The sequence below is a fragment of the Meriones unguiculatus genome, chromosome 7, assembly GCF_030254825.1.
Source record: "Meriones unguiculatus strain TT.TT164.6M chromosome 7, Bangor_MerUng_6.1, whole genome shotgun sequence".
Classification (NCBI taxonomy): Eukaryota; Metazoa; Chordata; class Mammalia; order Rodentia; family Muridae; genus Meriones; species Meriones unguiculatus.
Window position 1 is genome coordinate 95,432,203 of NC_083355.1, and position 13,576 is coordinate 95,445,778.

General features: G+C 39.7%; 1 protein-coding gene across 45 annotated transcripts in view; it reads left to right on the top strand.

The window, feature by feature from the left end:
• Nrxn3 (neurexin 3) overlaps positions 1-13,576 on the top strand; it is a 1,566,538-nt gene that overhangs the window by 767,222 nt on the left and 785,740 nt on the right. For 29 of the 45 annotated variants that reach the window (XR_009593039.1, XR_009593040.1, XM_060387963.1 and 26 more), the window contains one exon: positions 2,888-2,914. The exons of the other annotated variants lie outside the window; for them this stretch is intronic. Coding sequence is in view for 27 of the 29 variants with exons in the window: in XM_060387963.1 (XP_060243946.1) it covers positions 2,888-2,914 (27 nt within the window). In the remaining 2 variants the exon portion in view is untranslated. The remainder of the gene's footprint in view (positions 1-2,887; positions 2,915-13,576) is intronic. 45 annotated transcript variants of the gene reach the window in all.

Here is a 13,576-nt window from a genome sequence, read left to right on the forward strand (position 1 = left end):
TGCATTTTTTTTTCCTAGCACCCATATCAGGTGCTAGGAAAGCTATAACGCTACATCTGGGGGTCAAACACTTTCTTCTTGCTGCCACAGGCACTCATGTACATGCACACACACGCACACACACACACACACACACAGAGAGAGAGAGAGAGACAGAGACAGAGACAGAGACAGAGAGAGAGATTGAAAAGAAAATCTATTTTAAAAAGAAAGCACAAAGTACTATTTAAATAGCAAATAGTTTCTATCATGTCTTATTCAGGTTGAACAGTTAAGGAGAATCCATTGACGAATAAAAATGTAGTATGAGGGGCTGGGGAGATGACTCAGCGGGTAAAGCAAATGATGTATAAGCATGAGGACATGACTTTAGATCCCCAGCACCTACATATATATGGGGTAGCTGTGGAGGCTCATCCTCTGTCCCAGGGCACAGGAGACAGAGATGGGTGCAAGCTGACTAGGTGTACCAGCTGAACCAACAGGCTCTGGTGCCAAGCGAGAGACCTTTGCTGTGGTGGGTAAGGCACAAAGTCATGGAAGGAGATAAGTGACATCAGCTTCTGGTTCCTATGTGCCCACGGTGCCTGTTCCCACGCTCATACCATACACATGCAAGAAAAAGAAAATGTAGCACAAATCACACACATCATTTGAGATTTCCTTGTAGTTATAGTTTAAAATGTGTAATATGACCGGAAATTGGTTTTCATTTCATATTTCATCTTAGTTAACTCAATATATCCAAAATACTAGCATTTCAGTGTCATAAAATGACTCATGAATATTTTTTATCCTTTTTTTATTGTAGCAAATCTTTAAAAGCTGTGTACTTTACCTTTGTAGCAGCAACTAAATTCAGAACACACACGTTTGAAGCCCTTCTGCCACAGGTGTGTCTGGCTTCTGTATTGGAAGCACAGCACTATAGAAAGTGAAACTTGAAGTTGTCAAGAAACGAAGCTACAAAAGAGGCTTAAATTAACTCTCACAAAATGTAAAGGTAGAAGGGAGGAATGAGCCCTACTCAGGAGAGCTTCGGGGGAAACAGTAAGAGCTCTAGCAGAAGGAAATTACCCATCACGATGGGGGAAATGTTCCCAGCCCTCCCCGAAGCTCTGCATCAGCTTGTGTGATTCACCACACATGCATTATGGTGGAAGCCAGCCTTTCTCTAAGTACTGTGATTGTTCAAAGCTGGATACATGCAACTTGATGGCTCTCCCATCCATCTATGGCAAAGCCCGCGGGCCTAATCACATGCACTCTATTGCCATGGAGATAATTATGATGGTTGCCCACCGAGCATTAAGACTTCCCTACTGGGTGGGATGAAGTGGAGGGTGAGTGACAATGGAGGGAAGAAGGTCCTTGTTTATTGTACACAAATGACTTAGATAATTAGCTTAAGTGGCCAGAAAAAAATGGCCAAAAAGTGGGTTAAGGCATAAATGACTATCACTAGAAGTTTGAAGCATTGTGAATAAAGCCTCAGGAAGATCCTGGGAGCCTTTTTAGAATTATGTGGAAATGACACCATGAGAGATAGCCTTAAACCATGTAGAGACTACAAAGGATCCCATTCTCATGAGTCTCTTGCACACAGCATGTGACTCCTAAGAATAGCTTAGGGTACAAGGTATCTGAGATTCACAGGAAAGACAATATGTAACTGAGTGTTATTTCTTCATAGAGAATGGTGAATGAGTCTCTATGAAGAAATGAGATCATCTATGGGGATGAGATATCATTACCAAAAACATGACACAGTTCTGCTTAAAATGGCAAATTTTATTCTGATATATTTAGATTTAACAGACTCAGATGTATTATATGTTTTTGCCAAAGTTGGTAACATTGAAAGTTTAAGATCTCTAAGGAGTAAATGCATTATTTTTCCTTTATCTGACTCAACAAGAATACATGTAAGAATGAAAAGAGTTAGAAATTATTTTAAAATTTATGAATTAGGTATTCTTTGTGCCTTGGGTTATTTACTTAGTATTTATTTATTTATTTTGTAGCTAAGAAGTAGGTTTTGATTTTATATCTCTGATTTAGAAGTTTGATTTCTAGTCAAATTTTAGCTGTGACTTTTGGCTTCTAATTTGAGGCAAGATTTTTTTTTTTAAACCATGCCTAACTTAGCCGTTGGCTGGTAAATTCCTGTTGAGGTCAACATAGCCATAAAGGTTAAAGCATGCTGAGCAAAAGTGCTGTTCCATAGTTGTGGAGGGCAATCATCTGAGAAAAAATACCACGAGCTTCATTTTGGAAGTGGCATGAATCAATAAAAAGGACATTCCTTTGGTACCTTTTTGCCCACAAACATTTGCTATATTCCTACAAATTGAACAAATTAAACTCTTTGGTGTTCCCAGTGGGTCATCTGGGTAGAAATGCATGACTCTGGTGCCATGCTCCTTGGTGGCATTTCCAAGGGTGTAAGGGGATTGGGGCGGCCATGGTGACTCTTCCTCCCGTGCTCAACTCCTGAATGTTCCAAATTATTTTTGTGGGTGTTGAATGTGCACATGTGTCTTTCAGTCTGGCCACAGGCTGCCATCATCTCTAGACTGAATGCCTTGGGGTTGGCTGTGTGCGTGTGGGGAGGCTCTTCTTGCCCATCGCTTTTGCTTTGTCAAAAATCGCTGTTTCCCTGCCCCAGCTCCGCTGACTTGGCTCTCAGGAGGCCTGCTCTGCCCTGGTCTGTGCATCCCCTTGTCTGTGCTGTCTCTGGTGACCTTGTACAGCATTTCAAGTGTCTGTCTGAGTGATGTTGGCTGTGCAGAACTGCATTTTTGTTTCTGTAATGTTACCCAGTTGAATCTACTCTAACTAACCTCTGGTTATTGTTTTCGCTTTTTCTGTTCTTTTGCTAACAAAGTTGCGTTGACCAAAGCTGACCTGCAAGGTAGAGAAGGCGCTTATTCCACTTTGGACTGAAAGATGCCCTGTGTGACCCTTGGTATTGTGACATTAGAGGGCTCCTAGCTGTCATGCCTCTTAGACAGCAGCCATTTTGGGGGAGGGGGCTGAAGCCAGTGTTCTTCCAAAACGGTGACAGAAAACCAAAAAGTACTCATGGGAAGTTACTATACAAAAGATATATAATGGGGATAAGAACATGATTCCATTCTGGTAGGACCAAAGAAGTTTGAAGCATCCTATACTATAACTGTCTCCCAACAGAATCCATTCTGGAAGTGATTTTTAACTCTTATCTCAGTATTTGCCATCGAGGACCTGACTCTTTATAATTCATTCAGCATACATAGAAGGAAGAACTTTGAAGAGAAAAAAAAGGGGGCCACTTGAGCTCTTAATTTATTACTGTCTAGTCAGGAAGGTCATTTTCTAGAGCAGGGCATTTAAGTGCTTGGACCTCATGAATGGCCATCTCATTTTCTCTCAACTCATTTTAAAGAAATGTTTTAGGCATGTGGGAGATATCAATGTCATTAGAACATCACTGAGATTTATATATCCTATTGGGGATTTTGGTTGAGCAATTTATTTTTTCTATTGTGTGATCTAAGCAGAGAAAGTACCCTTGGGGAAGCAGAGGATCTGTTGGTTTTATCCTGAGTACCTTACCAAAAAAAATTGCTTGCCTGGGAGATATTGCTGAATATCTCCCGCAGAAGCCAATGCTTTTGTCACTCAAAGAGACACCTTGCAAAGTCAGTAATGGCCCCTCATTCCTGTTGGGTCAGGCTGCTTTAACTCAGAATAGCAAGGGAAGAACAGAGCATTTTAGGTGCTTATGGCAAGCAGGGCACAACGCCTCAAATGGCTGCTGCAGAATCTGCAATCAGGTCAAATTGTGAGAAGTAGTGAAGGCAAAGGTAGTTTTTGTTTGTTTGTTTGTTTGTTGTTTTTTTTTTAAAAACTAGTGTTTTCTCTCCAGGATCATGTCCCTTGCCATGACTTCTTAGATAAACCACTAGTGGGTAGACATCTACCTCTGAAGGTGGCATTTAACTGGATGCAGTTCTTTTCTCTTCATCTCTTCTTAGCAAATGGAAATCTGTCCTGGAATATATTACAGTTAGTGAAAAGAGCATATGCCTTGAGCTTCCAGCATGCATTATAACAGCATTCAGTGTTAAAGCTGCTAGCCCTTTGGGGTAATGCTGTTGTTTTAGTCATTATGCTCAATTGTCAAAAAGCAACCAAGGCATATTATTCTGTAAGAGGAGGAAAAGCAGAGGAGGAAGATTCAATGTACAATATGAGATAGTCTAAAGTAGTTAAAATTCCTTTAGATCAGATCTAATAGGTTAAGTGATAAAACTGTATATTATCCTCAGTTTTACTGTTCTTCAGTATCTGAACTGTGTGGATTTTGAATTTCTAGACACTAGCTCAGAGTATTTCATTAGAAACTCTGTATGTGGCAAAATGATCTTCAAGTGACCATGTGTGTTACTTAACTTCTGTCGTCGCTGTGACAAGGTCCCGGCAGGAGCTGCTTAAGGAAGGGGAGTTTAACTTGGTTCATGGTTTAAGAAATGGCTGAGTTCACTATGACAGAGAAGATGCCCCCTCAGGGTATGAGGGGGCAGGTTTCATTGCATCTCCAGTCAGGAAGTAGAACAGAGACAGAACGTTAGGCCAAGCTACAAAACCTTAAGCTTGCTCCCAACAACCCATTTTCTGCAGTATGATCCACTTCCTGAAGATTCTCCAACTTTCCCAAACCAACTCTAGACCAAGCTTTCAAACACATAAATCTGTGGGGGAACATTTCACATTCAAACCACAAAACTATGCCAAGAGAGAAAAATGGTTTTTGACAGTTATATATATAAAGGAGTGGTTGATCTCTCTGGTTATTAGAAATTGTCTATACATATTGAGGGAGAAAAAAAACATAAAAGCATCTTAATTTTCCCCTTCACAAAAGCATGGACAGTAACATGAGCTTTAAATCACTCCTATGTTGCCTTAAACTCTCTTCCTTCTTATAATGATAAGAGTCTCCTCTTGTCTCAAGAGCTTCCATTCTTCGTAATTATTGTGGATCTCCTTACACTTTCCCTATTCAATGGAAGCTTAACTGTAGGATACGGTGACTTTCAGTTTTAATTTTCTTGATATTAGTGGACAGCTATTACTCATAAGCTGGCATAGTCGTGATAAATAACGTGTGGACGTGGCTCTAAATACCATTAAGTACAAAAGGCTGTAAGAACAGAATAGAGAAATGAGGCAGTTTACAATCTGAAACTTGTATAACCATTAGCTATGAGAAGTGGCATTTGCAGTCTTGTGGTTCCGTGACCCTGATAGGATTTTGTGCGCTGTGTGCAGAGTTGTTGGGGATCAGGGTCTTGGGCAGTAGTGAATACAGCAGCATAGACAACCTGGAAGGCTGTGTTGAAGAGCAGCTTGTTTAATGAAATGGTAGTTAGTTCATATAGCTCAAGCCACAGGGGAGGGGAGAACAAAGGATCAAGGAAAGAAACACACCTAATTTGAATATATGGACCTGATCGAGGAGAAGCAAATGTTAAGATAATGCAATTCAAATACCAAAGCTTTGGAGGAAGTACAGGAAGGAAGTGCTGCAGCCAGGCAGGGACTCACCAAACCTATCATTCCCTGTCAGTCAGATTTAACAGACAGCTGGTCACATGATTTCTGAGAAGCCATTTCTTTGGTGGGGAAATGGAAGCATAACTAGCTTTATCATGTCAGTGACCTTTGTCTCTATGGCGTTGAGTAGGCCCAGGCCTCAATTAGCTAGTGAGTGGCCCCACTCCTACTGTGTCCTCTGAGAGCTGTCCCTGGCACGGGCAGTGCTCTACCATCCCTCATCTGGCCTGGGATCCCACATAGTATGGGTTAATAATAGCATCAGCTACTCATCTACTCATTTATATCACACATTTAGCTAGCAGTGTGTATACTATGCTATCTACATATCAGAGAAGCGAGGAAGTCAGCCAATAATGATAGTGCAGAATGAAAACTGCTGTCTAGAATTATACATGGTGTCATGTGAGCTTGAAGGCTAGTCATAGCCTGTGTGGTTAAAAGGAATCAAGTTTAGGGATAGCTTCTCAGGCAGAATTTTAGCAGAAACTAAATGGAAGATGTTTTTCTTTTCTTTTTTTTTTTGGGGGGGGAGATGTTTTTCAAGTGGATTTATAGAGAGAGCCCATTTAAGAGCTTGCTGGTAGAAGAAACTAGAGAAAATTTAAGTAAACTGCAATAACGTGCAGGAGAAGATGTGATAGATGATTCTAGGGCAGGGAGTGGAGATAGAAAAACTCACTTTCCATGTAAAGTGTTGGAAGAACTAATATTTGGGGTCTGATTTGTATTATATAAAGACTGCCTGGCCCATCCCTGCGGGGTAGAAATTGATGAGAAGGATAGGAATTGAAGACAGAGAGCAAAACGAGAAGTGGAGGTTCACATTCTAGGGAGAAGGGACAGGTTCCTAGGCTCTGCTACTCTATTGGCCAAAGAAAAGAACATTTGTCTCCCAGAAGACACTCCAAGTATGTGGGATGAACACAAGGTCTCTCTTTTTCCTGCTTGCTCCATTTTCTCCTGCTATGCTATATTCTTGGCTGATAACAGATACACATTACGACAGAAGATTGCAAAGAAGGACCTCAGTGACCACCCTGGATTCATACCACCCTCTGTATGCGCACACAGCAGGGCTGGAGTCCTCCGTAGGGGTGGAGATGCCATCAGGCTGAGAGGTTTTGTCTCAGATAGCATGATCATCCTATCAAACACATGGAAGGCTATTGATAGTTTCTTTTGGTTTTCAAGGTAGATATCACAGGAAAAGAAAAATCTCTGTGAAATCTTATCCAACAAACAAACAAAAACACAAATAACAACAACAACAAAACATGAAGGAAAGAAATTTCCTCTGTTGGGAGAAAGGCAGGTGACATAACGGTGGAATAAAGCACGATGCTTCATCCAGCCAGACAGTTCATCATAATCACTTCTTCCTTCCATTCACTATGGCTTTCCTCAGCGGGCCTTAGTTTTAAAATTCAATGCCTTCTCTACTAGAAATGTTAGCTTTTCTTGTGCCCAGAGAGTAAGCAGGAAGCTGAGGTATCCAGGATTAATTAGATCAGGGTACCAGGGGTTATGTATTGGCTATTTGTAGAAGGTCAATAGTTTTGGATTTGAATGCCTTAAAATTCTGTTAAGGCATTTTCTTTTTTTAAATTTCTCTTTTAAGTTATATTGCATGCATTTATTTAGTTAGGTGCATGCGTGGTTACATGAATAGATGTACATGCCCACGCACATGGCATTCAGAGGACAATGTTTGAGAGCAAGTTCTCTTGTGCTTATATGTGGGTCTTGGGGAAGAAACCCAATGTCATCAGCCTTCCCGTTAGTTCCTTCACTCCTGCTGAGCCATCTCCTTGGCCCTCTATTAAGGCACTTTTAGAAGAGATTGACATTTCCCTTCAGTTTGCGAAGGACATTTTAATTTTCCGGTTTTGTTACAAGGAATACAGTTAGTTCTTTACCTCATTTTCTTCAAAGCTAAGGGCTGAATCACATTCGCCATTGTATTTCATGTAATGAAATGTAACACTTTACTTAAAAATAAATCACTTTTTCAAAAATAGTTTGCCTTATAGGGAATAATAAGAAGGGCAGGAATTCAGCTAGACATCCATGGCAGTTTGTCACGCAAGCATGAAGGATTGTGTCAATGTGACCTACTATACATAATGTCATAGCTCTGTACATCTCACCGACTTTGTACCCAAGTTTAGCAGGAAGAAAAAGTCCAATTTTACCATTCAGTATAATTGATGATGCCATGTAGTAAGAGTTGAGTTGGTGCAGGAGAATGCTACAGACTCTCAAATGACATCCCTGCCTTCACATGACCTGTACTGTTATTCCCTTTTATAAACTCTCCGAATGCTATTTCACTTAATTCTTACCACATGAGGTGGAATCATAAAGATGCAGAAACTAAGTTTAGATAGGTCACATTTATACTCACAGTAAGTACTAAAACTGGATTTTAAAGGTGTAGTTCTTTTCCTACTATGTTACATGTTTTAACTTTGTATTTTACTAGTCTCTAGGTAGACACAGTTAGTGGATAGTATCTCAAAGACTTTATTCTGGAGAGTTTCCATATAATATCATTTTGATTATTTCTAATTCTATTTACTCTGTACTCATAGTCCTAGACATGGTTTCTCTTGCTGTGTGAAACATCACGACCAAAAGTAACTTGCTGAGAAAAGAGTTTATTTTGCTTACACTTCTATATTACATTTCATTATCAAAGGCAGTCAGGACAAGAACTCAAATATGGCAGGACTTTGGATGTAGGAGCTGATGAAGCAGCCATGGAGGAGTGCTGAGCCATTTTTTTTTTTCAAATAGCCCTCAGGACCTTGAGCCAGGGATGGCACCACCCACAAAGACCTGGGACCCTCCCACATCAATCACTAATTAAGAAAATGTCTAATCTGTTTTCCTACATCGAGATCTTATAAAGACATTTTCTCAATTGAGGTTTCCTTCTCTCAGATGACTCTAGTTTGTGTCACACTGACATAAAACTACCCAGCATTCTTTTTAAATTTTAAATTGCTTTAATTTTTCTGGGCCTGTCCTTTGAAATCACTTCTTCCTCTTCTCTCTCTCTCACTTAGTTTTACCTACCCTCTGTAGCATCAATACATCACTAAATCAGTGCTGAAGGGAAAAAAGTTAGATCTGTTAATGAGGCCTTAGTTTGCATTTTTAAAAGACACATTGTGAGGTCTTTGTTGTCTTTGATTTTTTCTATTTTTTTATTAATTACACTTTATTCACTTTGTATCTCCCCATATGGCTTTCCTCCTCCCCTCCCAATCCCACCTTCCCACCCCCTTCTTCACACATGCCCCTCCCCAAGTCCACTGATAGGGGAGGTCCTCCTCTCCTTCCTTCTGATCTTAGTCTATCAGATCTCATCAGGAGTGGCTGCATTGTCATCTTCTGTGGCCTGGTAAGGCTGCTCCCCCCTTAGGGGGTGATGATTAAAGAGCAGACCAATCAGATTATGTCAGAGGCAGTACCTCTTCCCATTACTATGTAAAAGCAGCGATGTCATTATTGTGTATTTGTGGTTCAAGCACCTCATGAATAGAATGATTGAGCAAGAAGGATTGTATAAGATTGTATAACAGCTATTTTATCTTTCTTATTAAACCTCCTCTAACTAGGACAGTGTAAACTCCTACTTCCTCATTGTCATGGGACTGTTACTTCTCTTTTACCATATACACATAAAATTTGGCTCATGAACCTTTGATGATTATGGTGTTCTGTGGCCTGTTCAAGAGCAGAGATTCCTAGCAGTTCTTCAGGCCAATTGATAAGACAAAGGATGCTGAAGCTCGCAATGGACAATGCTGGGACCATAAGTCAACACACAAAACAAATCCATTTATCTTAGATGTTGCTAGTTAGACACAGACCACGGATCAGAGGCTGCTAGGGAGAAAAACTTCAACGGGACATCTTAGTGTCAACCACTTCTTGTGCCCATGTTGCAGTTATCATATTTTCAGTGTATCATGAAGGGGATGGAATGACTAAAGAGTACTGAGGCATTACTGAAATTGCCCCTAATGTCTTGCTCTACATCCTCCTGATTGTATGATTTTTCTCAGCTGCCAGTTGAGAAGCCATGAGCAACTGAACATCTTTGTTAAGAGAGGTTGTGATGCCTGGATAATCATTGACCTAGCCTCAGTTCTACCTTCAAGGGAGATGCTGGTACTGGCTTAGCAGTTTTAATCAACTTTAAGTTGGGACATTGAGACGTATGTTTGGTTAAGTTCTGCTTGGGCAGTGAGAGAAGACAGTGCATTCTGCTACCAGCATCCTGAGCTTCATCATTTCAAGGGCCTGTATGTGTAAAAGACATTCTGTTAACTTCATTTCTAGAACATGAAGCAGAAGTGAAAAAGTCAGATGACATGTGCCTCAGAGGTGGATTTGGGGAGGACTGGTCAACCAATGAGATCGTGAATGAGACCGTTCTGGGAAAGAAAAACAATTCCAGATCAAAAAGGATCAGTTTGTGGCAGCCTTTGGATTATCATCGAATAAGATAATGAGGGAAACACACAGCTCTATGTTTCCTAGGGAAGAGCTAGGAATCAAATGCCAAACTGAGAGCATGCTATGCACTTCATAGCCATTGTCATGTTTTCTTTCAGATTTAGTCAAAGCTAGCTTATATCAAAGGATATTCAGTGGAAAACATTGTTGAAAAACATTGCTGAAAAGCTCTTGACAGCACATCTCTCTAATTTCATAGTTTTCTTTCTTTGAATAAATATTGAGTGGAACATATATGTCCTCCATTGAATACATGTCCATAAAATATACTTTGTTTATAAGTTATTATAATGAATAATATCTTTTAAAAATTTTGTTCAATATTTAACTCATTTTTAATGCTGAGCTACAAGCCAAATTTACTTATATGAACTGAAATTAATAAGTTCTAGGATAAAATTGGAAAAATATTCTTGAAACAGTAATGAATTAAGTCCTCTCCTCTCCTGTCACCTTCCCTTCTCATTTTCCTCCTTCTTTCTTTCTTTCCTTCCTTTTTTCCCATTTTCTCTCCCACCCTCTTTCTTTCTTTCTTTCTTTCTTTCTTTCTTTCTTTCTTTCTTTCTTTCTTTCTTTCTTTCTTTCTTTCCCCTCTTCTCTTCTACCCCATTTCCTCCCTCTTTCCTTTCCTCATTTATTTCTTTTGTCCCTCTCCCTGACCTTCCTTTCTTTCTTTGGATTCTTCATTCCTTCATTCGTTCATTAATGACTCATGATCATCACTCTGTGTAGTGGTTCTCAATCCATGGGTTACAAACCTTTAGCAAACTTCTATCTCCAAAAATATTTGCACTATGATTCACAACAGCAAAAAACAATTACAGTTATAAAGCAGCAATGAAAATAACTGTACTGTTTAGGGGTAACCACAACATAGGAAACTATATTAAAGGTTTGCAGCATTGGGAAGGCTGAGAAGCAATGTTCCATACCAAATACTGCAATAAAAATAAAAGGCATAAAGGTGAACAAAGCAGGACCCCAGCCTTCGAGGGCCTAAACATTCAATTAATGTATGAAAAACACATTGAATAATTGAACAGGAGAAACAGAAGAAATAACTCTACAATTTCATGTCAACTGAATTTTGATAAAAATAGCCTTAACACATAAGAAAGAAATATCTTTCAGTAATATTGATGAAATCTGATTCCTACAAAAACAAAATTATCATCTTTCACCATATAGAAAAACCAACACAAAGTAGCATAAAGACTTACCAAGCATACTACCTCCAAAAAACTATAGAACCACTGAAGAAAAATATAGGTAATGGTCTATAAAATTTGTCTGGGCAAGGTTTCTTTCATGATACTCCAAATACAGAGAACAAAAGAAAAATATAAAAAATGGGATTATACCAAGCTACAAAACTTTCACAAAGCAACAGAACAATTAATAGAGTATGGACACAACTTGTGCATTACAAGTAAAAGTTTGCAAATCAAATATTTTTGATAGGTAAATAACTCATATATATAAGGAACTCATTTCAGTTGCTGGCAAACAAATGATCCCATAAAAAAAAGTGGACAAAAAACTTAAATACCAATGTGTATCAGGAACATAAAAACCCATTCACCTCAAATCACTGAGGAAAAGAAAATTAAATCATCATGAGTTAGTAACTCATATCTGTGAGAATGACTCTGATGGAAAAAGAATGATAAATTGGCAGGAGAGTGGAGAAGAGAGAATCCTTATATGTTGTTGGTGGGAATGTAAATTAATACAGTAATTACAGAAAACAGTATGGAAGCTCTTAAAAAAAAAACTGAAAATAGAATTAGCATATGATCCAACAATTCTACATCTGGGCACGTATCCAAAGGAATTAAAATCAATATGTCAAAGAGATGTCTCTACTCTGATAGTCACTGCAACGTTGCGTATAACAGCTAAGAGGTAGAAAGGAGCTAGGTGTGGTCACTAGGTAAATGGATAAAGAAAAATGACTATATATATGTTTAGACTTTACAAAATAAGACACTGGGCTAAGGATATAAGTGCTTGCTATGCATGCACAAGGCCCTGAGTTTAAGGCCCTAGAGCTCATGTTGAAAAGGTTGGAGGAGGTGGCCAGAATAATAAGGCAGGGAGTGAGTACGATTAAAGTACTTTGTATGGCAATTTCAAGTACGTAATCGCAATGCCACAAAACAAAATAAAACAACAAACAGATAAAACATCAGGGCATGGTGGTGAGCACCTGCAGTTGTGTCACCGGGGAAGTGGAAATAGGCAGATTCGTGGCGTTCTCTTCATCCAGATGACTGACTGGTGAGTCCCTGGCCAGTGACAAAATGGATGACACAGAAGAAATAACACAAGTCTGATCTCAGAACTCCATATGCCCATGCACACATGTGCACTTGGACCCCCACACATGCATGCACACATGTGCACTTGGACCCCCACACATGCATGCACACATGTGCACATACCCATGCACACACAGAAAAAAAAAAGAAGGGACTGTATTCTTGACAATAGTGATGAATGTGATTATGCCAAGTAAAATTGGTGAGGCATAGAAAGACAGCTATGCACTCCTATGTTTGAGATTTAAATAATTACAACCATACACACCTCCTGGGAAGGGAGGTGAATGCAGAAGATGTAGATAATGATCCAAGGATGTCAGCTAGACAAGAGGACCAAACCTATGTGATCTGTTGCTCAGATTGGTGACTGCAGTAAATTACAATGCATTGTATACTTTAAGAGTAGCAAATAGAGCAGATTTACATCTTTTTCTAACCATACAAGGAGTGATTAGCATGTGAAATGATGGATTGGTTATCCTGAATTGACTATTCTAAGTTGTAAATATATAACAAAGTAACACATTGTGAATCATGAACGTGCAAATAGTATCTGTCCATTAGCAGAAAGAGATCAACAAACAATTTAGTTAGAGATCATGTAATTGTTAAGTAATACAAACAGGAAGACCTGAGGGAGAGTGTGATGCTGGGGTGGTTTGAGCCTGCTCTCTTTGAGCTAAAACTTGAATGAAGGACAAACCAGTGTCTTAGAAATCTGCATAAGGCATTGCTCACACTGTGTCTACAGCAGGCGCCAAAGGACTTGATCAAGATAGGCTGCAAGTCTGGAGCAGTAGACCTGGAATGTGAGCGAGGTGTCAGAAACACCTAGACAACCTGTTACAACTCAGATTCCCCAGGCTACCTGGGTCCTGGAAATGAGCTTGGCTCACAAGCTTTGGGATGGTGCTCATGTCATGGGCATGGTGACAACATTCTGAGCATCATAATGTTGGAGAGGACAGAAGCATGCTGGTGCACAGTGAGCTGGGGATAGCTGGTAGGAAATGGTACAGGGGTGGGAGGCAAGGAGCCTTGCCATCCCAATCTTGAGGGGAGCTCTGTGTTTGGTTCTGAACTGATGTGAAGTCATCAGCTGGATAGTGATAATACAACCA